The 25681-nt window shown below is 45.5% G+C and overlaps 1 protein-coding gene across 1 annotated transcript; it reads left to right on the top strand.

The window, feature by feature from the left end:
- The first annotated feature begins 14900 nt into the window (after positions 1-14900).
- LOC115136348 (uncharacterized) lies at positions 14901-25212 on the top strand. The gene is made up of 5 exons (XM_029671936.2): positions 14901-14999; positions 21539-21817; positions 21949-22043; positions 22638-22845; positions 22936-25212. Exons 2-5 carry the CDS (start codon positions 21540-21542, stop codon positions 23084-23086), a joined length of 732 nt encoding a protein of 243 aa, XP_029527796.2. The 5' UTR covers positions 14901-14999; position 21539; the 3' UTR covers positions 23087-25212.
- Positions 25213-25681: the final 469 nt, after the last annotated feature.

Here is a 25681-nt window from a genome sequence, read left to right as displayed (position 1 = left end):
ACTGGGACATGCTTCTCCCACACTTAATGTTTGCCCTGCGAGAAGTACCCCAGGCATCCACTGGATTCTCTCCGTTTGAATTGCTCTATGGCAGACCCTGTCGAGGAATCCTCGACTTAGCCAAGGAGACCTGGGAGACCCAACCATGCCCCTTTCGATCCACAATAGAACACGTTACCCTGATGAGAGACCGCCTGTCAGCAGTGTGGCCCATAGTCAAGGAGCATATGGAGAAGGCCCAAAGGACCCAAGGCCGGGCCTATGATAAGTCTGCGACCCCCGTGAGTTCACCGTGGGAGAGAAAGTGATGGTGCTTGTGCCCACGGCCGAACATCGCTTGCTGGCGCAGTGGAGGGGGCCCTACGAGGTAATGAAAAGGGTCTCACCGGTCAATTACCTCATCAAGCAACCTGACAGGAGGAAGAAGGTCCAACTCTATCACATAAACCTGCTGAAGACATACCATGGACGAGAGGAGGAGGTGGCTTTGATGGCCCTGGAGGGCAAAGGAAAAGAGGAGGCTCTACCACAGGTGCGCCGTGGCCAAACTCTCCTACCGGAGCAGTCAAGACAGCTAGACAAGCTGATTATGAACTTCGGTCGAATATTCTCTCCATTCCCAGGACAAACAGATGTCCTGTTCCACCATATCCACACTGAACCCGGCAAGAAGGTGCATATCCGCCCTTACAGGATTCCTGAGGCTCGCCGAGTCATCGCTAAGAAAGAGGTGAGGGAGATGTTGAGGATGGGCGTGATCGAGCCCTCGACGAGTGAGTGGTCCAGTCCCATAGTCCTGGTCCCCAAATCCGATGGTAGTATGAGACTCTGCAACGACTTTAGGGGCGTGAATGCCATCTCTACATTCGATACGTATCCCATGCCCCGCGTGGATGAACTCTTGGAGCGCTTAGGAAAGGCCAAGTTCATCACTACCCTGGATTTGACGAAGGGATATTGGCAAGTGCCGGTGACTCCGGAGGATCGCCCAAAGACTGCCTTCGCCACCCCAGAGGGGCTTTTCCAGTATGTGAGGATGCCCTTCGGACTGCACGGTGCCGCAGCAACCTTCCAACGCCTCATGGATGCCATTCTACGGCCCCATCAAGAGTATGCAGCGGCGTAAATAGACGATGTGGTCATCCACAGCGAGGACTGGGATAGTCACCTCCTGCGATTACGGGCGGTGCTCGTGAGTTTGGAAGCCACAGGGTTGACAGCCAATCCAAATAAATGCTGCCTGGGCCTGTCCGAAGCAGAATACCTGGGGTATACCGTGGGGAATGGGAAAATACGCCCACAGGCAGAGAAGACCAGGGCAATTCGTGACTGGCCTCGACCCCGGACCAAGCGAGACGTACGGGCCTTCTTAGGGATAACAGGATATTATCGCCGTTTTATCCCGGGATATGCAACCATTGCCAACCCCCTTACAAACCTCATCAGGAAAAACCTGCCAAACCAGGTAGAGTGGAAAGACGAGACGGAAGAGGCCTTACAATTGCTAAAAGATGGCCTGTGTTCTGATCCCGTTCTACAGGCTCCGGACTTCTCACAAGAGTTCATTGTGCAGGTCGACGCCTCGGATACAGGGCTCGGGGCCGTACTAGCTCAGGGTAAAGGTGAAGCAGAGAAGCCGATTCTCTTCATTAGTAGGAAGCTCAGCGATCGGGAACAGAGGTATGCGACCGTAGAGAAAGAGGCCTTAGCCATCAAGTGGGCCCTCGATTATCTCCGGTACTACCTACTGGGTCGGAGGTTTGCATTAGTTACTGACCATACGCCCCTCACGTGGATGGCTGGTAAGAGAAACAATAACAACAGAATAGCCAGATGGTTTTTGTCTTTACAACCGTTCTCTTTCCATGTCATCCACAGGGCCGGATCGAGGAACGGGAATGCAGACGCGCTGTCCCGACACGACCAAGACGGTGCGTCTGGCGCCCAACCCTCCGGTTCGGTCCTGGGGGGGAAGGTATGTGGAAGGACCACCAGAGGGCAGGCTGGGCTCGTGGATAGTAGCACAACAAGTCATGGAAGAAAAGGTAACCAGAGGCAATTAAGCACAGCTGACGGTACTAATGACATACTCTCCTTCCCCTATAAGAGAGAGAATGGAACCAGCAGAGAGGGGGGGAAACTATCTCTGGAAGATGGCCACCGAGAGAGAGAAGCTGTGCTGAAAGAACCACTAAGACGGTGACAAAACCGTGATTTATGTTTGTTGTAGTTTAAAGATTATCCTATTGTGTTCTTGTTTCATCTGGAGAAGAAGATGTGTTTTTCCTTGGATGTTTTTTCATTGATTATGTTAGAATGTTTTTGTTGACAAAATACCCTCAATAGAGAACCGTGTTCAATCAGAAAAACCTACTCCTGACTCGTTTATTCCACCTTCCCGCTTTAGAGTGACGCCTAATTACTTGGTACGCTCACAATAAATTTGATTTGATTTGATATCCCGGTTAGCCAATGTGCGGGAGCACTGGTTGGTCGGCCCAATTGAGGTAGTATGTACATGAATGTATAGTTAAAGTGACTATGCATATATGATAAACAGAGAGTAGCAGCAGCATAAAAAGATGGGTTGGGGGGGGGGGGTGGGACACAATGCAAATAGTCCGGGTAGCCATTTGATTACCTGTTCAGGAGTTTTATGGCTTGGGGGTAAAACTGTTGAGAAGCCCTTTGTCCTAGACTTGGCACTCCGGTACCGCTTGCCATGCGGTAGTAGAGAGAACAGTCTATGACTGGGGTGGCTGGGGTCTTTGACAATTTTTAGGGCCTTCCTCTGACACCGCCTGGTGTAGAGGTCCTAGATGGCAGGCAGCTTAGCCCCAGTGATGTACTGGGCCATATGCACTACCCTCTGTAGTGCCTTGCGGTCAGAGGCCGAACAATTGCCGTACCAGGAAGGGATGCAACCAGTCAGCTCTCGATGTTGCTGCTGTAGAACCTTTTGAGGATCTCAGGACCCATGCCAAATATTTTTAGTTTCCTGAGATGGAATAGGTTTTGTCGTGCCCTCTTCACGACTGTCTTGGTGTGTTTGGACCATTCTAGTTTGTTGTTGATGTGGACAACAAGGACCTTGAAGCTCTCAACCTGCTCCACTACAGCCCCGTCAATGAGAATGGGGGCGTGCTCGGTGCTCCTTTTCCTGTAGTCCACAATCATCTCCTTAGTCTTGGTTACGTTGAGGGATAGGTTGTTATTCTGGCACCACCCGGCCAGGTCTCTGACCTCCTCCCTATAGGCTGCCTCGTCGTTGTCGGTGATCAGGCCTACCACTGTTGTGTCGTCTGAAAACTTAATGATGGTGTTGGAGTCGTGCCTGGCCATGCAGTCGTGGGTGAACAGGGAGTACAGGAGGGGACTGAGCATTTACATTACATTTACATTTAAGTCATTTAGCAGACGCTCTTATCCAGAGCGACTTACAAATTGGTGCGTTCACCTTATGACATCCAGTGGAACAGCCACTTTACAATAGTGCATCTAAATCTTTTAAGGGGGGTGAGAAGGATTACTTTATCCTATCCTAGGTATTCCTTAAAGAGGTGGGGTTTCAGGTGTCTCCGGAAGGTGGTGATTGACTCCGCTGTCCTGGCGTCGTGAGGGAGTTTGTTCCACCATTGGGGGGCCAGAGCAGCGAACAGTTTTGACTGGGCTGAGCGGGAACTGTACTTCCTCAGTGGTAGGGAGGCGAGCAGGCCAGAGGTGGATGAACGCAGTGCCCTTGTTTGGGTGTAGGGCCTGATCAGAGCCTGGAGGTACTGAGGTGCCGTTCCCCTCACAGCTCCGTAGGCAAGCACCATGGTCTTGTAGCGGATGCGAGCTTCAACTGGAAGCCAGTGGAGAGAGCGGAGGAGCGGGGTGACGTGAGAGAACTTGGGAAGGTTGAACACCAGACGGGCTGCGGCGTTCTGGATGAGTTGTAGGGTTTAATGGCACAGGCAGGGAGCCCAGCCAACAGCGAGTTGCAGTAATCCAGACGGGAGATGACAAGTGCCTGGATTAGGACCTGCGCCCTTCCTGTGTGAGGCAGGATCGTACTCTGCGGATGTTGTAGAGCATGAACCTACAGGAACGGGCCACCGCCTTGATGTTAGTTGAGAACGACAGGGTGTTGTCCAGGATCACGCCAAGGTTCTTAGCGCTCTGGGAGGAGGACACAGTGGAGTTGTCAACCGTGATGGCGAGATCATGGAACGGGCAGTCCTTCCCGGGAGGAAGAGCAGCTCCGTCTTGCCGAGGTTCAGCTTGAGGTGGTGATCCGTCATCCACACTGATATGTCTGCCAGACATGCAGAGATGCGATTCGCCACCTGGTCATCAGAAGGGGGAAAGGAGAAGATTAATTGTGTGTCGTCTGCATAGCAATGATAGGAGAGACCATGTGAGGTTATGACAGAGCCAAGTGACTTGGTGTATAGCGAGAATAGGAGAGGGCCTAGAACAGAGCCCTGGGGGACGCCAGTGGTGAGAGCGTGTGGTGAGGAGACAGATTCTCGCCACGCCACCTGGTAGGAGCAACCTGTCAGGTAGGACGCAATCCAAGCGTGGGCCGCGCCGGAGATGCCCAACTCAGAGAGGGTGGAGAGGAGGATCTGATGGTTCACAGTATCGAAGGCAGCCGATAGGTCTAGAAGGATGAGAGCAGAGGAGAGAGAGTTAGCTTTAGCAGTGCGGAGCGCCTCCGTGATACAGAGAAGAGCAGTCTCAGTTGAATGACTAGTCTTGAAACCTGACTGATTTGGATCAAGAAGGTCATTCTGAGAGAGATAGCGGGAGAGCTGGCCAAGGACGGCACGTTCAAGAGTTTTGGAGAGAAAAGAAAGAAGGGATACTGGTCTGTAGTTGTTGACATCGGAGGGATCGAGTGTAGGTTTTTTCAGAAGGGGTGCAACTCTCGCTCTCTTGAAGACGGAAGGGACGTAGCCAGCGGTCAGGGATGAGTTGATGAGCGAGGTGAGGTAAGGGAGAAGGTCTCCGGAAATGGTCTGGAGAAGAAAGGAGGGGATAGGGTCAAGCGGGCAGGTTGTTGGGCGGCCGGCCCAGAGCACAGGGTAGGGCAGTGTGAGCAGAACCAGCGGTGTCGTTTGACTTAGCAAACGAGGATCGGATGTCGTCGACCTTCTTTTCAAAATGGTTGACGAAGTCATCTGCAGAGAGGGAGGAGGGGGGAGGAGGATTCAGGAGGGAGGAGAAGGTGGCAAAGAGCTTCCTAGGGTTAGAGGCAGATGCTTGGAATTTAGAGTGGTAGAAAGTGGCTTTAGCAGCAGAGACAGAAGAGGAAAATGTAGAGAGGAGGGAGTGAAAGGATGCCAGGTCCGCAGGGAGGCGAGTTTTCCTCCATTTCCGCTCGGCTGCCCGGAGCCCTGTTCTGTGAGCTCGCAATGAGTCGTCGAGCCACGGAGCGGGAGGGGAGGACCGAGCCGGCCTGGAGGATAGGGGACATAGAGAGTCAAAGGATGCAGAAAGGGAGGAGAGGAGGGTTGAGGAGGCAGAATCAGGAGATAGGTTGGAGAAGGTTTGAGCAGAGGGAAGAGATGATAGGATGGAAGAGGAGAGAGTAGCGGGGAGAGAGAGCGAAGGTTGGGACGGCGCGATACCATCCGAGTAGGGGCAGTGTGGGAAGTGTTGGATGAGAGCGAGAGGGAAAAGGATACAAGGTAGTGGTCGGAGACTTGGAGGGGAGTTGCAATGAGGTTAGTGGAAGAACAGCATCTAGTAAAGATGAGGTCGAGCGTATTGCCTGCCTTGTGAGTAGGGGGAAAGTGAGAGGGTGAGGTCAAAAGAGGAGAGGAGTGGAAAGAAGGAGGCAGAGAGGAATGAGTCAAAGGTAGACGTGGGGAGGTTAAAGTCGCCCAGAACTGTGAGAGGTGAGCCGTCCTCAGGAAAGGAGCTTATCAAGGCATCAAGCTCATTGATGAACTCTCCGAGGGAACCTGGAGGGCGATAAATGATAAGGATGTTAAGCTTGAAAGGGCTGGTAACTGTGACAGCATGGAATTCAAAGGAGGCGATAGACAGATGGGTAAGGGGAGAAAGAGAGAATGACCACTTGGGAGAGATGAGGATCCCGGTGCCACCACCCCGCTGACCAGAAGCTCTCGGGGTGTGCGAGAACACGTGGGCGGACGAAGAGAGAGCAGTAGGAGTAGCAGTGTTATCTGTGGTGATCCCTGGAGAGATCCAGTGTTGAGGATCAGCGTGGCAGATGTGTTGCTACCTACCCTTACCACCTGGGGGCAGCCCGTCAGGATGTCCAGGATCCAGTTGCAGAGGGAGGTGTTAAGTCCCAGGATCCTTACATGCTGACCAGACCGAACACGTCGTGTGTGCAAGCATCGCAAAATACATTTTGAAATCCATGTTATTCAATTATTGCACCCACACTGCTCGCGCACACCAACGAGCGTCTGCGATGCCAAGGGCTAAAATATAACTCATTTCTATTTCTGATGCAGATCGCACTGAAAGTCCTGCCTCTTCCATCTCTTCATTGGTTTATAGAAGCAGGTACCCACGTGCCATCTCCTCATTGGTTATACCCACGTGGGTGATTGAAAGACGAACTGCCGGTAGTCGTGGTAATACTATGAAAGTTTAGATGCCGATCACCATATAAGTTCAATGATGAAAAAGCCTGGAAGGAGGAGAGATGACTAGAAACGATTCGGTTGGCCGTTTTATGTGTGGATTCATTTGTCGGAGTAGAGGACCTTGTGCAGTTCAGGTAAAATAACAACTCAATGTTTATATCCCAGGACAAATTAGCTAGCAACAGCAAAAATTGCCATACATGTTTAATGCTTTTCGACCTGTCCCCAAATTAATGTCATTGTTTCAGAGTTTGTTTTGATATTGTAACCTGCGTGTCGTGATCGCGTTTCGTATAGGGGGACAAAATAAATGTGTGCATGATAGAACACGATGGCGCACGTGCGCAGCCGGTTTGGATTCCGTGTTAGCTTAGTGATGAGCTTTGAGGGTACTATGGTGTTGAACGCTGAGCTGTAGTCAATGAATAGCATTCTCACATAAGTGTTCCTTTTGTCCAGGTGGGAAAGGGCTGTGTGGAGTGCAATAGAGATTGCATCATCTGTGGATATGTTTGGGCGGTATGCAAATTGGAGTGGGTCTAGTGTTTCTGGGATAATGGTGTTGATGTGAGCCATTACCAACCTTTCAAAGCACTTCATGGCTACGGACGTGAGTGCTATGGGCCTGTAGTCATTAAGGCAGGTTGTCTTTGTGTTCTTGGCACAGGGACTATGGTGTTCTGCTTGAAACATGTTGGTATTACAGACTCAATTAGGGACATGTTGAAAATGTCAGTGAAGACACCTGCCAGTTGGTCAGCACATGCCGGGGCACACGTCCTGGTAATCCGTCTGGCTCTGCAGCCTTTTTGACCTGTTTAAAGGTCTTACTCATGTCGGCTACGGAGAGTGTGATCATACAGTCGTCCGGAACAGCTGATGCTCTCATGAATGCCTCAGTGTTGCTTTTCTCGAAGCGAGCATAGAAGTGATTTAGCTCGTCTGGTAGGCTCGTGTCACTGGGCAGCTCGTGGCTGTGCTTCCCTTTGTAGTCTGTAATAGTTTGCAAGCCCTGCCACATAAGACGAGCATCAGAGCCAGTGTAGTATGATTCAATCTTAGCCCTGTATTGACGCTTTGCCTGTTTGATGGTTCATCGCAGGGCATAGCAGGATTTATTGTAAGCTTCTGGGTTAGAGTCCCGCACCTTGAAAGCAGCAGCTCTACCCTTTAGCTCAGTGAGAATGTTGTAATCCATGGCTTCTGGTTGGGGTATGTACGTACAGTCACTGTGGGGACGATGTCGTCGATGCACTTATTGATAAAGCCAGTGACTGATATGGTGTACTCCTCAATGCCATCGGAAGAATCCCAGAGCATGTTCCAGTCTGTGATAGCAAAACAGTCCTGTAGTTTAGCATCTGCTTCATCTGACCACATTTTTATAGGCCGAGTCATTGGTGCTTCCTACTTTAATTTTATAGCCATCACTAGCACAGACAGGCTGCTGCCTAAATACACAGACTTGAAATCATTGGCCACTTTAATAAATGGAACACGAGTCACTTTAATAATGTTACTTTAATAATGTTTACATATCCTGCATTACTCATCTAATATGTACAGTGGGGAGAACAAGTATTTGATACACTGCCGATATTGCAGGTTTTCCTACTTACAAAGCATGTAGAGGTCAGTCATTTTTATCATAGGTACACTTCAACTGTGAGAGACGGAATCTAAAACAAAAATCCAGAAAATCACATTGTATGATTTTAAAGTAATTAATTTGCATTTTATTGACATAAGTATTTGATACATCAGAAAAGCAGAACCTAATATTTGGTACAGAAACCTTTGTTTGCAACTACAGAGATCATACGTTTCCTGTAGTTCTTGACCAGGTTTGCACACACTGCAGCAGGGATTTTGGCCCACTCCTCCATACAGACCTTCTCCAGATCCTTCAGGTTTCGGGGCTGTCGCTGGTCAATACGGACTTTAAGCTCCCTCCAAAGATTTTCTATTGGGTTCAGGTCTGGAGACTGGCTAGGCCAGTCCAGGACCATGAGATGCTTCTTACGGAGCCACTCCTTAGTTGCCCTGGCTGTGCGTTTTGGGTCGTTGTCATGCTGGAAGACCCAGCCATGACCCATCTTCAATGCTCTTACTGAGAAAAGGAGGTTGTTGGCCAAGATCTCGCGATACATGGCCCCATCCATCCTCCCCTCAATATGGTGCAGTCGTCCTGTCTCCTTTACAGAAAAGCATCCCCAAAGAATGATGTTTCCACCTCCATGCTTCACGGTTGGGATGGTGTTTTTGGGGTTGTACTCGTCCTTCTTCTTCTTCCAAACACGAGTGGAGTTTAGACCAAAAAGCTATATTTTTGTCTCATCAGACCACATGACCTTCTCCCATTCCTCCTCTGGATCATCCAGATGGTCATCGGCAAACTTCAGACGGGCCTGGACATGCGCTGGCTTGAGCAGGGGGATCTTGCGTGCGCTGCAGGATTTTAATCCATGACGGCGTAGTGTGTTACTAATGGTTTTCTGTGGGACAGTGGTCCCAGCTCTCTTCAGGTTATTGACCAGGTCCTGCCGTGTAGTTCTGGGCTGATCCCTCACCTTTCTCATGATCATTGATGCCCCACGAGGTGAGATCTTGCATGGAGCCCCAGACCGAGGGTGATTGACCGTTATCTTGAACTTCTTCCATTTTCTAATAATTGCGCCAACAGTTGTGGCCTTCTCACCAAGCTGCTTGCCTATTGTCCTGTAGCCCATCCCAGCCTTGTGCAGGTCTACAATTTATCCCTGATGTCCTTACACAGCTCTCTGGTCTTGGCCATTGTGGAGAGGTTGGAGTCTGTTTGATTGAGTGTGTGGACAGGTGTCTTTTATACAGGTAACGAGTTCAAACAGGTGCAGTTAATACAGGTAATGAGTGGAGAACAGGAGGGCTTCTTAAAGAAAAACGAACAGGTCTGTGAGAGCCGGAATTCTTACTGGTTGGTAGGTGATCAAATACTTATGTCATGCAATAAAATGCTAATTAATTACTTAAAAATCATACATACATGTGATTTTCTGGAGAGATTCTGTCTCTCACAGTTGAAGTGTACCTATGATAAAAATTACAGACCTCTACATGCTTTGTAAGTAGGAAAACCTGGAAAATCGGCAGTGTATCAAATACTTGTTCTTCCCACTGTATATACTGTATTCTATAATATTCTACTGTATCTTAGTCTATGCCGCTCTGACATTGCTCATCCATATATTTATATATTCTTAATTCCATTCCTTACTTAGATTTGTGTGTATTGGGTATATGTTGTGAAATTGTTAGATATTACATGTTAGATATTGCTTCACTGTCAGTACTAGAAGCACAAGCATTTCGCTACACCCGCAATAACATCTGCTAACACATGTATGTGACCAATAAAACTGTATTTGATTTGACAGAGCCACCTAACCCTCTTCCTGGAGATCTACCATACTGTGGGTATTCAGTCCAACCCTAACCTAACATACCTGATTCAGCTAGTTGAGGGTCATGTTCCAGGCCCTGACCAAATTGCAGATCATGCATTGCATCAACCAATAGTTGCATAGTATGTCATTTGCATGCCACATCATTGACTGCGCTGTCAGGCATTAGACTGCTATACTGCTATATCATATGAGTGGCATTCCTGCCTGACTACATTGCAGACACCTGCCAGATTTCTCAAAACTTGGATAGGTGTTTAACATATCAGCTTACCACATCATATGATATAGCAATGTAATGCCCGAGAGCCAATGACGTGGCGCACAACCATTGGCTGATGCAATGCAACGTCTTCAACATAATCAGGCAGGAACACCACCAATATGTGGTTAGCTGATATGTTCAACACTAGCCTTGTGTGGCCATCCTTCCAAATCTTGTCTCATTGTGTCACGCCCTGACCGTAGATATCTCTGTTTCTATATATTTTGGTTAGGTCAGGGTGTGACTAGGGTGGGTACTCTAATGTTGTATGTCTAGGGTTTTGTATGTCTAGGGTTGTTGTAGGTCTAGGGGTTTTTGTATTTCTATGTTGACCTGATATGCTTCCCAATGAGAGAGCCATTTATCGTTGTCTCTGATTGGGGATCATATTTAGGCAGCCCTGTTTCCCACTTTCTGGTGTGGGATCTTGTCTATTGGTTGTTGCCTGTCACTATTTTGTATAGCTTCACGTTTTTTTTTTTTGGTTTATTCTGTGTTCATTCAGTTAATAAAAAGAATGTACGTATACCACGCTGCGCCTTGGTTCGATCCTTATAACGAACAGAAGATCAGACCACAAAAAGACCAAGCAGCGTGGTCAGGAGGAATGGACCTGGGAGGAGATTCTGGATGGAGCAGGACCCTGGACGCAGGCTGGGGAGTATCGCCGTCCCAAGGAAGAGATAGAGGCATCGAAAGCGGAACGGCGATATTACGAGGAGTTGTACCAACGAGAGGCAGCCCCCAAAAAGTTTTGGGGGGCACACGGAGAAGTCGGCGGGGCCGGGGGCTAAACCAGAGCCAGTCAGGGAGTCAAGTGAGGAGCTCGACGCAAGATTCAGTGATGCGCACGGTGTCTCCAGTTCGCATACATATTCCAGCTCCCGGCATTGGCCGGGCTAGAATGGGCATCCAGCCAGGAAGGATGGTGCCAGCTCAGCGCTCCTGGTCTCCAGTACACCTTCTTGAACCAGCATATCCTGTGCCGGTTCTGTGCACTGTGTCTCCGGTGCATATGCACAGCCCAGGGCGTCCTGTGCCATCGCCCCGCATTTGCAGGGCGAAAATAAACATCCAGCCGGTTGTGCCAGCTCTACGCTCCAGACCTCCAGTGCGCCTCCACAGTCCATTATGTCCTGTGCCTCCTCCCCGCACTCGCCCTGAGGTGCGTGTCATCAGCCCGGTGCAACCTGTACCAGTCCCAAGCATTAGACCTCCAGTGTGTCTCCACAGTCCAGTAAGTCCTGTGCCTTCTCCTCGCACTCGCTCTGAGGTGCGTGTAATCAGCTCGGTGCCACCTGTACCGGTCCCACGCACCAGGCCCCCAGTGCACCTCCACAGTCCAGTATGTCCTGTTCCTTCTCTTTGCACTCGCCCTGAGGTGCATGTCCCCAGCCTGGTACCACCAGTGCCGGCACCACGCATCAGACCTCCAGTGCACCTCCACAATCCAGTACGTCCTGTTCCTCCTCCTCTCACTCGCCCTGAGGTGCGTGTCCCCAGCCCGGTACCAACAGTGCCGGCACCCCGCATCAGATCTCCAGTGTCTCCACAGTCCAGTACGTCCTGTGCCTCTTCCCTGCAATCGCCCTGAGGTGTGTGTCATCAGTCCGGTGCCACCTGTACCGGTCCCACGCACCAGGCCTCCAGTCCGCCTCCTCAGTCCAGAGCTTCTGGCGACAGTTTTCTATATACTTTGGTTAGGTCATGGTGTGACTAGGGTGGGTACTCTAGTGTTGTATGTCTAGGGTTTTGTACGTCTACGGTTGTTGTAGGTCTAGGGGTTTTTGTATTTCTATGTTGGCCTGATATATTTCCCAATCAGAGACAGCTGTTTATCGTTGTCTCTGATTGGGGATCATATTTAGACAGCCCTGTTTCCCACTTTCTGGTGTGGGATCTTGTCTATGTGTAGTTGCCTGTCAGCACTATTTTGTATAGCTTCACGTTTCGTTATTTTGTTGGTTTATTCGGTGTTCATTCAGTTAATAAAAAGAATGTACACATACCACGCTGCGCCTTGGTCCGATCCTTATAATGAACGTGACACATTGAATCGGGTTGGAAATCTGTAGAAATCCAGAATAGGATTCTGGGTTTGAATGGGAGTGTAGGTTTTTCTTCAAACCCTTATCTAGCACACCTAACTAACTGGTTGATCAGATGAATCACGTTAGCCTCCTGAGTGGCGCAGTGGTCTAAGGCACTGCATCGCAGTGCTAGCTGAGCCACTAGAGATTCTGGGTTTGAGTCCAGGCTTTGTCGCGGCCGACCAGGAGACCCATGGGGCGGTGCACAATTGGCCCAGCGCTGTCCGGGTTAGGGAGAGTTCGGCTGGCAGGGATGACCTTGTCCCATCGCTCACTAGTGACTCCTGTGGTGGGCAGGGCACAATGCACGCTGACACGGTGCCAGGTGTATGGAGTTTCCTCTGATGCATTGGTGGGGCTGGCTTCCGGGTTAAGTGGGCCACGACCGGGAAACCCATGGAGCGGCACACAAATGGCCCAGCGCTGTCCAGGTTAGGAGGGTTTGAGAGGATTTGGGTATTTACGGGAGTTGCAGCGATGAGACAAGACTGTAACTACCAATTGGATACCACGAAATTGGGGAGATTAAGCATTTTTTAAAATAAAGATGAATCACGTTAGTTACTACTGGGTTTGGAGCGGAAAAACCTACAGGATGATAGCACTCCAGGAACAGAGGTGGTCAGCCCTCCAATAATGATTTGGGATTTGTAAAAATAAAAATAATTAAAAGTAGAGGCCAATAAATCATCAAATAATCTGAACCAATTATGCTAATCGGTTATGTTAACTATCCAAACATTGTAAGAAACCCATAAATTAAGAAGCAAAAAAGTTCACCTGGAACTAGGGCTAGCAATGTAAATCAAGCTAGCCATCAGCCAGCTGGGCCACGGGTTGCTGGAGGTCGCAGTCAAGCTAGCAAGCAGCCAGCTGGGCCAGGAGTTGCTGGAGCTCGTTCAGATTTGACTTTTAAAACTATGTTTGAAATGTTTTTATTAATTACGGAGCTTTAAATGCAATGCTCACTTATTATTTATTAATGTACGTTACCATTTTGCTTCCTGTGGCGGGCACGAGAGGTCTGGTTGTCGCCCATGCTGTAAATGTGATCTCGTTGTGTCACTGTCAATACAGTACATCAACACTGTTAGAATTGCGTAAATTCAAATCTGGTATCAGGATAAATATAACAATGAGTCACCGATTGTATACTATGTATTTTTTATTAGCTAAGTAATAAATGGCAAATGCAACTTTCGTATATACGGGTGTAACGGATGTGAAATGGCTAGCTAGCTGAGACCTTGAAGTAGTAGTTCCCCTTGCTCTGCAAGGGCCGTGGCTTTTGTGGAGCGATGGGTAATGATGCTTCGGTGGGTGACTGTTGTTGATGTGTGCAGAGGGTCCCTGGTTCGCGCCCGGTATGGGCGAGGGGACGGTCTAAAGTTATACTGTTATATTGGTGCCGTGACCCGGATCACTGGTTGCTGCGGAAAAGGAGGAAGGTCAAAAGGGGGGTGAGTGTAACGGATGTGAAACGGCTAGCTTAGTTAGCGGGGCGCGCTAAATAGCGTTTCAATCGGTGACGTCACTTGCTCTGAGACCTTGAAGTAGTAGTTCCCCTTGCTCTGCAAGGGCCGCGGCTTTTGTGGAGCGATGGGTAACGATGCTTCGTGGGTGACTGTTGTTGATGTGTGCAGAGGGTCCCTGGTTCGCGCCCGGGTATGGGCGAGGGGACGGTCTAAAGTTATACTGTTACACGGGCTCACTGTAATACCACGCAGGGAAGAACAGAGAACTGACAAGATAAACAGTGTTCTTATACTGTGATAGACATTGTCCCAACCCGCCTGTTGGCCTATCACAGTAGAGGCTGGGCGTGGTTTAAACTTGCCCAGCCTATCGCAGGTGCTCAGGCGGGTCCCCGCCTCTTGGCGCTTCTTGGAGTCCTCCCTCCGTAGATGTATAGATTCCTACTGTTCTGGTATCACCCCCTAGTTATAACAGTTGCTCAGTTCCTGCTATTGTGTGGTTCAGTATTTTTCCATTTCAGTTAAACCTAGTGATGACCACCCCTCCCTATCACGACTTTGTAAGATACAGCAAGTCACACCATGTGCTCAATATTGTTACATACAAACACAAGGACAAAGCATCTGCTGGGCTGTTATCTACAGTTTTGCAACATGCAGGTCACACCATGTTACTCAGTTCTTGTCACACACAAACAGGCAAGTAGCAAGCAGTTGTTTAATCTCATAATGATGCTCAAGTGCACAAATGCAGACACCTCACACAATCAACATCAGATAATATTTAATCATATATATATGGTAAGGACTATAATGTAAAATACAGAATCCCACAACACCACGATATGAAACACTGATTTGAACCTTCTGACCAACTAGTGGAACAGGCGGCACCCCACTGTCTGATTCATATCGCTTGATTTCTGATTATATCGACTGATTGCTGTTATTGTACAGGGTGCACCATTCTACTCATGAGCACGAAAACAAAACGGAGCAGGCTATTTCCGGTTAGGCTATGTTTCAAAGATAATGAAAGTGAAAGAGTGTTGTCTAACATAGGCTAGATAGGTTAACCTACACGACATATTGTTCTGCAGTCCCTATACGTTTTCTTCAAGGTAAGACCGCCTAACATTTCTCCAATAGGCCAACATCTAATCCAATATAGCATAATACATTTCTCGGCAGTGTTGTAGTACTCCTTGAGTCCGGTCTCAAAGTGTCGGATTACATTTTTACTTGGCTTTAGTGAGGATTTGTAATTTCTCCCAGAGACCAGCAGAGTAAAAAACTCATAATTATCAGCTTCCATTCAGTCAGTGCATAAAAGCGCATCGTCAGGCCAAATATATAGGCTATACTCCGTTCTTGAATCATTTAGGGATTATCCTCTATTGAGACATGGGATTCCAACTTTAGTCATAACATTATTGTCCTTTATTTTCATTGAAAAATATCCTTAAACTTTCTCCCAGTTTCATTGACTTGCTGGCAGGGAAGAGTGGGTTGAAATTGTTGGAAAGTTGCATGCTCACTATTAGTAAAGGGGAGACAGGGAAATTGTAACAGTCTTTATATCTGTTGTAGACATGTTTGCGCAGTGGCGAACCTATTGTACCTAGGCCTTCAGTATGTGACAGGCTTGTGATGCTGAAAGGACAGCGACTGTAATAACAGTGCACTCATTCATGGAGGAGAGTTTTGTGAAACACAAAGGGCCGGCGGTGGAAGCTATATGCCCTATGCTCACTTTTTTTTCAGTGGGCATTCCCTATACTCACTTCTTAATAATCCCTTCTGTTGTGTATCAAGTGCAGTGGAGGTATACAACATGTTAATTGTGTAGTACAACAGAGAAATCATGCACAAAGTAGCCGACACAATTGCAAAGCATGTGAAATGTATTCACATGCAAGCAGGATACAGCCTAGTTTCAGTGGAATATCATCTGCAGGCAGCAAGAGCGCGCAGCTCTCAACTGGTTGTTTTTTACCCCTATCTACATGCAGGGTTGGGAAGGTTACTTTCTAAATGTAATCCGTTAAAGTTAATAGTTACCTGTGCAAAATTGTAATTAGTAACGTAAATTTTGGATTACCCAAACTCAGTAATCTGATTACATTCATTTACTTTCCCCTTAAGAGGCATTGGAAGAAGACAAACATGTATGTTACCAATTGAACGACATCTATTGCAGGATAAATCAATGTTAAAGTTTACATTGCTGGTCATATATGGATGTTACTTTATGGGTTGGCTTCTTCTAATCCTTCACTTTCTACTACCTATAATAATACGATTAAATTATATCTTTACATTAAAAACCAAAGTCTATCAGAATTCCAGTCATTCCAGATCTTCAAGAATAGGACTTGGAAATATGGAAGTATAGATTAGCTAAATTGTTGACCCCAAAACAAGGATTTATTAGCCATGTTGGATAATCTCTGTTGTTTATGATTTTTTTGTTTTTACCCATTTTTCTCCCCAATTTCATGGTATCCAATTTTTTTTTTAGTAGCTACATTGCTGCAACTCCCATATGGAGAGACAAAGGTTGAAAGTCATGTGTCCTCCAATACACAACCCAACCGCACTGTCCTAACCTGGACAACACTGGGTCATTTGTGTGCCGCTCCATGGGTTTCCCGGTCTCGGCCGTCTGCGACAGAGCCGAGACTCGAACCAGGATCTCTAGTGGCATAGCTAGCACTGTGATGCATTGCCTTAGACCACCGCACCACTCTGTAGGCCTGTGAAATGCTTACTTACAAGCCCTTAACCAACAGTGCAGTTCAAGAAAGAGTTAAGAAAATATTTACCAAATAAACGAAAGTAAAAAATTATAAAAAGTAACACAATAAAGTAACAATAATGAGGCTATATACAAGGGGTACCAGTACCGAGTCAATGTGTGGGGGTACAGGTTAGTCGAGGTAAATTGTACATTAGGTAGGGGTGAAGTGACTATGCATAGATAATAAACAGCGAGTAGCAGCAGTGTACAAAACAAATGGATGGGGGGTGTCTCCTTTGGCGTTTTTCCTATTTTGTTGCATTACAATCTTTAATTTAAATAGATTTTTATTTGGATTTCATGTAATGGACAGACTCCAAATTGGTGAAGTGAAATGAAAAAAATTACTTGTTTCAAAAAAATAAATAAACTGAAAGTGGTGCGTGCATATGTATTCACCCCCTTTGCTATGAAGCCCCTTAATCTGGCGCAAACAATTACCTTCAGAAGTGACATAATTAGTTAAATAAAAGTCCACCTGTGTGCAATCTAAGTGTCACATGATCTGTCACATGATCTCAGTATGCATACACCTGTTCTGAAAGGCCCCAGAGTCTGCAACACCACTAAGCAAGGGGCACCACCAAGCAAGCGGCACCATGAAGACCAAGGAGCTCTCCAAACAGGTCAGGGACAAAGTTGTGGAGAAGTACAGATCAGGTTTGGATTATAAAACAATATCAGAAACTTTGAACATCCCACTGAGCACCATTAAATCCATTATTAAAAAATTGAAAGAATATGGCACCACAACAAACCTGCCAAGAGAGGGCTGTCCACCAAAACTCACGGACCAGGCAAGGAGGGCATTAATCAGAGATACAACAAAAAGACCAAAGATAACCATGAAGGAGCTGCAAAGCTCCACAGCAGAGATTGGAGTATCTGTCCATAGGACACTCCACAGAGCTGGGCTTAACAGGAAGAGTGGCCAGAAAAAAATCCATTGCTTTCAGAGAAAAATAAGAAAACACATTTGGTGTTCGCCAAAGGGCATGTGGGAGACTCCCCAAACATATGGAAGAAGGTACTCTGGTTAGATGAGACAAAAATGTAGCTTTTTGGCCATCAAGGAAAATGCTATGTCTGGCGCAAACCCAACACCTTTCATCACCCCGAGAACACTACACCGACAGTGAAGCATGGTGGTGACAGCATCATGCTGTGGGGATGTCTTTCATCGGCAGGGACTGGGAAACTGGTCAGAATTGAAGGAATAATGGATGGCGCTAAATACAGGGAAATTCTATAGGGAAACCTGTTTCAGTCTTCCAGAGAATTGAGACTGAGACGGAGGTTCACCTTCCAGCAAGACAATGACCCTAATCATACTGCTAAAGCAACACTCGAGTGGTTTAAGGGGAAACATCTAAATGTCTTGGAAAGGCCTAGTCAAAGTCCAGACCTCAATCCAATTGAGAATCTGTGGTATGACTTAGAGATTGCTGTACACCAGCGGAACACCATCCAACTAGAAGGAGCTGGAGCAGTTTTGCCTTGAAGAATGGGCAAAAATCCCAGTGGCTAGATGTGCTAAGCTTATAGAGACATGCCCCAAGAGACTTGCAGCTGTTATTGCTGCAAAAGGTGCTTCCACAAAGTATTGAATAGTGGGGGTTGAATAGTTATGTATGCTCATGTTTTCTGTTTTTTTTGTCTTATTTCTTGTTTGTTTCAAAATAAAAATAATTTAGCATCTCTAAAGTGGTTTTGGGCTTTCCTCTGACACCGCCTAGTATATACAGTGGGGCAAAAAAGTATTTAGTCAGCCACCAATTGTGCATGTTCTCCCACTTAAGCAGCTTGGTTTGAAGAAATCAACTGTGGGAGCAATTATTAGGAAATGGAAGACATACAAGACCACTGATAATCTCCCTCGAGCAAAAATCCCAGAACCACACGGGGGGGGACCTAGTGAATAACCTGCAGAGAGCTGGGACCAAAGTAACAAAGCCTACCATCAGCAAGGGCATTGAAGATGAAACGTGGCTGGGTCTTTCAGCATGACAATGATCCCAAACACACCGCCCAGGCAACGAAGGAGTGGCTTCGTAAGAAGCATTTCAAGGTCCTGGAGTGGCCTAGCCAGTCTCCAGATCTCAACCCATAGAAAATCTTTGGAGGGAGTTGAAAGTCAGTGTTGCCCAGCAACAGCCCCAAAACATCACTGCTCTAGAGGAGATCTGCATGGAGGAATGGGCCAAAATACCAGCAACAGTGTGTGAAAACCTGGTGAAGACTTACAGAAAACATTTGACCTCTGTCATTGCCAACAAAGGGTATATAACAAAGTATTGAGAAAAACTTTTGTTATTGACCAAATACTTATTTTCCACCATCATTTGCAAATAAATTCATAAAAAATCCTACAATGTGATAGTTGAAGTGTACCTATGATGAAAATTACAGGCCTCTCATCTTTTTAAGTAGGAGAACTTGCACAATTGGTGGCTGACTAAATACTTTTTTGCCCCACTGTAGGTGCTGGATGGCAGGAAGCTTGGCCCCAGTGAAGTACTGGGCCATACGCACTACCTTCTGTCGCGCCTTACGGTCAGATGCCGAGCAGTTGCCATACCAGGTGGTGATGCAACCGGTATGCTCTCGATGGTGATGCTCTCATCTAGTTTTTCAAAAGTATCTGTAATCTGATTACAATATTTTTTGCGGGTAATGTAACATATTACAGTTACCGTTTTTAAATTTTTATTAAATTTAATCTGTTACTCCCCAACCCTGCCTACTTGTACAAATGACCTCAACTAACCTGTTGAAAAAATACAACCATTAGGCTAAGCGTTTCCCAATCAAAATGTACAACTATTATTTCCCATTGCAAAAAAACATTTCACATTTAGCACACAAAGTAACCGGTGATCTAAAGTTTAAATGCAACTTTGTTTCACACACAAGTTATTTTCGAAGAGATGGCTAACAACTGCGCGTGAGGTGTAATAAAAAATCAAATACAATCACATTTTATTTGTCACATGCGCCGAATACAACAGGTCCACCTTACAGTAGAATGCTTACTTACAAGCCCTTAGCCAACAATGCTTTAAGAAGTTACGGGAAAAAAAAAGTTTAAAAAGTGTTAAGTAAAAAATAGATAAGTAGAAAGTAAAAGTAACAAATAATTCAACAGTAGCAGTAAAATAACAAGCAAAGCTATATACAGGGGGTACCGGTACAGAGACTGTGCGGGGGCACCGGTTAGTTGAGGTAATTGAGGTAATATGTACATGTAGGTAGAGTTAAAGTGACTATGCATAGATTATAAACAGAGAGAAGCAGCAGCGTAAAAAAGGGGTCTGATTAGCCCTTTGATTAGCTGTTCAGGAGTCTTATGGCTTGGGGGTAGAAGCTGTTAAGAAGCCTTTTGGACCTCGACTTGGCGCTCCGGTACTGCTTGCCGTGCGGTAGCAGAGAGAACAGTCTATGATTTGGGTGGCTGTAGTCTTCAACAATTTGTGGGGCATTCCTCTGCCACCGCCTGATATAGAGGTCCTGGATGGCAGGAAGCTTGGCCCCAGTGATGTACTGGGCCAGACGCACTACCCTCTGTAGTGCCATGCAGTTGGAGGCCGAGCAGTTGCCATACCAGGCAGTGATGCAACCAGTCAAGATGCTCTCGATGGTGCAGCTGTAGAACCTTTTAAGTATCTGAGGACCCATGCCAAATATTTTCAGTCTCCTGAGGGGGAATAGGCTTTGTTGTGCCCTCTTCACGACTGTCTTAGTGTGTCTTGTCTTAGTGTGCTTGGACCATGATAGTTTGTGGATGATGTGGACACCAAGGAACTTGAGCCCTGTCGATGAGAATGGGGGCATGCTCGGTCCTCCTTTTTCTGTTGTCCACAATCATCTCCTTTGTCTTGATCACGTTGATGGAGTGGTTGTTGTCCTGGCACCACGACCTGGTCTCTGACCTCCTCCCTATAGGCTGTCTCATTTTTGTTGGTGATCAGGCCTACCACTGTTGTCATTGGCAAACTTGATGATGGTGTTGGAGTCGTGGCTGGCCATTTATTTTATTTTGTTTTTTATTTAACCTTTATTTAACTATGCAAGTCAGTTAAGAACAAATTCTTATTTACAATGACGGCTTAGGAACAGTGGGTTAACTGCCCTGTCCAGGGGCAGAATGACCGATTTTTACCTTGTCAACTCGGGATTCAATCTAGCAACCTTTCGGTTACTGGCCTAACGCTCTAACAACTAGGCTACTTGCCGGCCATGCTTGGGGTACAGGAGGGGACTGACCACGCACACTTGAGGGGCCCCCTTGTTTAGGATTAGCGTGGCGGATGTGTTGTTCTCTGCCCTTACCACCTGGTGGCAGCCCGTCAGGAAGTCCAGGATCCAGTTGCAGAGGGAGGTGTTTAGTCCCAGGGTCCTTAGATTGGTGATGAGCTTTGAGAGCACTATGGTGTTGAACACTGAGCTGTAGTCAAAGAATAGCATTCTCACATAGGTGTTCCTTTTGTCCAGGTGGGAAAGGGCAGTGTGGAGTGCAATAGAGATGGCATCATCTGTGGATCTGTTTGGGCGGTATGCAAATTTGATTTCTTGGATAATGGTGTTGTGAACCATGACCATCATTTCAAAACACTTCATGGCTACAGACATGAGTGCTACGGGTCAGTAGTCATTTAGGCAGGTTACCTTAGGGTTCTTGGGCACAGGGACTATGGTGGTCTACTTGAAACATGTTGGTATTGCAGACTCAGTCTGGGACAGATTCCAATCATATAGCAAATGTTGGTTTTATTAAGTTACATTTTTCAATTTAGTTTCTTCCCATTTCATTGACTAAACAGGAGATTCTAAAACAAACTCTCTCTCTCTCTCTCGTCCCAGCATGGATAAATTGAGAAAGATAAGGATAGTTCTGACAGAAATCTTGTCAGCGGACGCCAGTTACATCCTTCAGCATGTACACCAGGAGGACCTGGTGACTCCACGCGAATACAGGAGCCTGCACAATGTCAGTAAATTACATCCAGAAGAATCCATTGTCGGTCTGCTGGATTCACTCCTAATGAAAGGAGGAGATGAGAAATGCACTAGATTCCTGACCCTGTTGCAGAAGCCACTCATCAGATCAACCTACTCCAAACTGGAAGAAATCAAACACATGTATTATGCACAATATTATGCACTATTAAGCACATTTTTATATAATGTAGCCCTGTTTTTGGTATGTACGATGATTGGGATCTCCTAATTAAAGCATAATAACGTTTGCTAATCTAATCTAATGACAACAGCGACATAGCTCCGGCACCCAGTAGCCCAGCACCCCCAGACGATGTCCGAGCCTGTGCCTCCTCCACAGTCCACACCCGTCGCCCAACCACATCAGGTAGAACCATTTTAAAGCATACATTTCCATTATTTTTGCACAGATTGATTGAATCATGGTGTATGTATTCTATGAATAAATCCTATCGAATGATCTATCTATTCGCTTGTGTTCCTGGTCCAACCCCACCACCATTAGTGGAATTGTAGTTCAAATGTCTGACACCAATATTCTGCGCTTGGAAGCCCCAAGATGGATACACACACCTCTAGCTTCTCATTTTAATTTGTAAAGGGTTACAAATCACGTCATTTTAGACAACCAAAACTATAAATATCACGTAATTGCATCAGATGCTTGATTAAGTTCTATTCAGTACCAGAACAAAGTTGCTTGTTAGTCGTCGCATCCCAGTCTGTCAACCTTTTATGTTATGGGCATCTGTCCACCAGAAGAGAATACACAACAAGTAAAGAATAGCCTAATGTAAACTAGAGGACTCAATGTCCCATTTAAAGTGAACCTAATATGCAGAACAGCAACAAAAACTTTGAGGCAAAACCTGCAATTTAAAACTGCTATGAGTGGAATGGAGCTAAATCATAAACCGATATGGCATCTGGGAAAAATGACATGTGTTGTTGTTTTTATTAGGTTCAAACATTCCAACTACTCCTGTGAAAAAGAATAGCCGGAGAAGTACCACTGCGTGTGGAACCATCACAGACGTTTCTAAAGTGAAGATCGGGAAGACGGGGGGGAAATACTACCAAGCTGTTCTAAACCAAGAGGATGGGCCCATGGTCATTCTCATTTTGGATCTAGAGAAACGAAATATCTTTCTAGGAGCAGAGAAGAGAAGGTAAGTCAAACAAAGTATGCTAAGCTTGATAAGATCTGGTTTATAGTGCAGGTGTAATATTGAGTATCTCTTTGTGTGTTCTTTTTCCAGGTCTTCTGTAAAGTTGAAGAGAATCTCATTCGAGAAACTTGGAATTAACAAGTACCAAGAGGGGATAAAGTTCACAAACACATCTGAATTGACTTACACAAGAGTCAAAAACCCTATAAAGATGGAACCCACTGCTGATGAAAAAGAATAAACACTTTAAAAAAAAAACTAGAATGAAATTTTAAGGGTGACCTACTGACCAGACCAGAGGCAATTCATTAACTACCTAGCCTACATTATGTAAATACAGTGCCTTCAGAAAGTATTCACATCGCTTAACTTTTTCCACATTTAGTTGTATTACAAGGTGGGATTAAAATGTATTTGTCATTTTTTGTCAGTGACCTACACACAATCCTCTGTAGTGTCAAAGTGGAAGAAAAATTCGAACTTTTGTAAAAAAAAAAAACATGAAAAATACAACATTAATATATCTTGATTGCATAAGTATTCAACCCCCTGAATCAATACATGTTAATAACTTCTGGCAACAATTACAGCTGTGAGTTTCTGGGTAAATCTCTTAAGAGCTTTGCACACCTGGATTATACAATATTTGCACGTTATTCTTATTTTAATTCTTTAAGCTCTGTCAAATTGGTTGTTGATCGTTGCTAGACAGCCATTTTCATGTCTGCCATAGGTTTTAAGCCAATTTAAGTCAAAACTATAACTAGGCCACTCAGGAACATTCAAGGTCGTCTTGGTAAACAACTCCAGTGTATATTTTGCATTGTGTTTTAGGTTAATGTCCTGCTGAAAGGTGAATTTGTCTCTGAGTCTTATGGAAAGCAGATTGAACGAGCTTTTCCTCTAGGATTTTGCCTGTGCTTAGCTCTATTCCGTTTCTTTTTATTAAAAAAAACCTCCTTAGTCCTTGCCCAATGACAAGCATACCCACAACATGATGCAGCCACCACCATGCTTGAAAATATTAAGACAGGTACTCAATTATGTGTTGTGTTAGATTTGCTGCGAACATAACACTTTATATTTAGGACATAAAGTTAATTTCTTTTCCACATTTTTTGCAGTTTTACTTTAGTGCATTATTGCAAACAGGATGCATGTTTTAGCTTGTACAAAATAAAATATTCTTTCCTCTTTTCACTCTGTAATTTAGGTTATTATTGTGGAGTAACTACAATCTTGTTGATCCATCCTCAGTTTTCGCCTATCACGGTCATTAAACTCTGTAACTGTTTCAAAGTCACCATTGGCCTCATGGTAAAATCCCCGAGTGGTTTCCTTCCTCTCCGGCAACTGAGTTAGGAAGGATGCCTGTATCTTTGTAGTGACTGGGTGTATTGATTCACCATCCAAACTGTAATGAATAACTTTACCATACTCAAAGGTATATTCAATATCTGTCTTTAGGGATATTCAATATCTGTCTTTCACATTTTTACCAATCTACCAATAGGTGCCTTTCTTTGCGAGGCATTGGAAAACCTCCAACTTATTATGTGACTTGTTTACTACTGAACTTATTTAGGCTTGCCATAACAAATACTTATTGACTCAAGACATTTCAGCTTTTCATTTTTTATTAATTTTAAAAATGTTGAACATTTTGAGAAAACAATTATTCCACTTTGACATTATGGGGCATTATGTGTCGACCAATGATACAACATTTCAATTTAATCAATTTTAAAGGCTGTAGCACAACAAAATATAGAAAAAGTCGAGGGGTGTGAATACTTTTTGAAGGCACTGTATATATTTGTGTATTTCAAGTAGCCATTAGAGTTCCACACTTCCCTTAGGGCTTAGAACTCTACAATGATGATACCAATCACCATATCAAACCACTTGCCTAATAATGTGTAGCCCACTGCAGCGCAAAGAAAATTGAGTAGTTACAGGTCAACTGTGTATTAGCATATTGTTTGTGAAATAATTGTAACAACACAGAATAACTATTCCAACACAGTAGTAACTGTTTTTACAAAATCACTATTGGACTAGTGCTGAATGCTCATAGGCAGTTTTTGAAAATGTAATTTCTTCTCTTTACCACAAGATGGTACCACACGATGGGTGTTGAAAGTTACATTTAATGGCTGAACCACTTCACCTGCTGTGGACACTGTTCAATATTTGTTTTACTGTAACACCAGTTGGTTCAGCATTAATCTAATTTACCATTCTGAGGTACTATGAGAAGTTCTAAGTTTCTCTTTTTGTTATGGATCCTTTTTTTACGCATTGTATTTTCTCTACGTAATGCACATTTCTGTGAACAACAGACCATAAAGTAATATCTCATCTAAAGAGCTTTGTGGAGTGCATTCTGTATAAAAATTCCTGATCTCCTGAGGTGCAGTATATACAAGCAAAATATATTAGGTTGTTGGTTATTATTGTAAATATTTCATAGTAAATGTTCATCATAGGCTATGTTCATGATACTATAACCTATTAGTAACTAAAGACATCTGAATGTAATTACTGTGTACTTTGCTTGGACAAGACATATGACCCCTTATCATAACACTATCCAAATGATAATAGTGTGGTTGTGGCGATCCTGTTGCCTCGCAGGATGCTGTCATCGTTGGTTGACACAGTGAGCTCATTACTGACTTGTTTGTATTGGGTGTTTTCTGGACAGGACAGAGCAGGGCCTAATTAGACTGGCCCAACAAGCACATCCTAGAGATGTCCCTTACTGGGACAGTGGTTAGGACATTTGTCATTGGTGCTGGTGGCCTGGTTTTGAGACCCACTAGCGCATTCACCA

The sequence above is a fragment of the Oncorhynchus nerka genome, linkage group LG10 (assembly GCF_034236695.1).
Source record: "Oncorhynchus nerka isolate Pitt River linkage group LG10, Oner_Uvic_2.0, whole genome shotgun sequence".
Classification (NCBI taxonomy): Eukaryota; Metazoa; Chordata; class Actinopteri; order Salmoniformes; family Salmonidae; genus Oncorhynchus; species Oncorhynchus nerka.
This window is presented reverse-complemented; position numbering and strand designations above follow the sequence as displayed.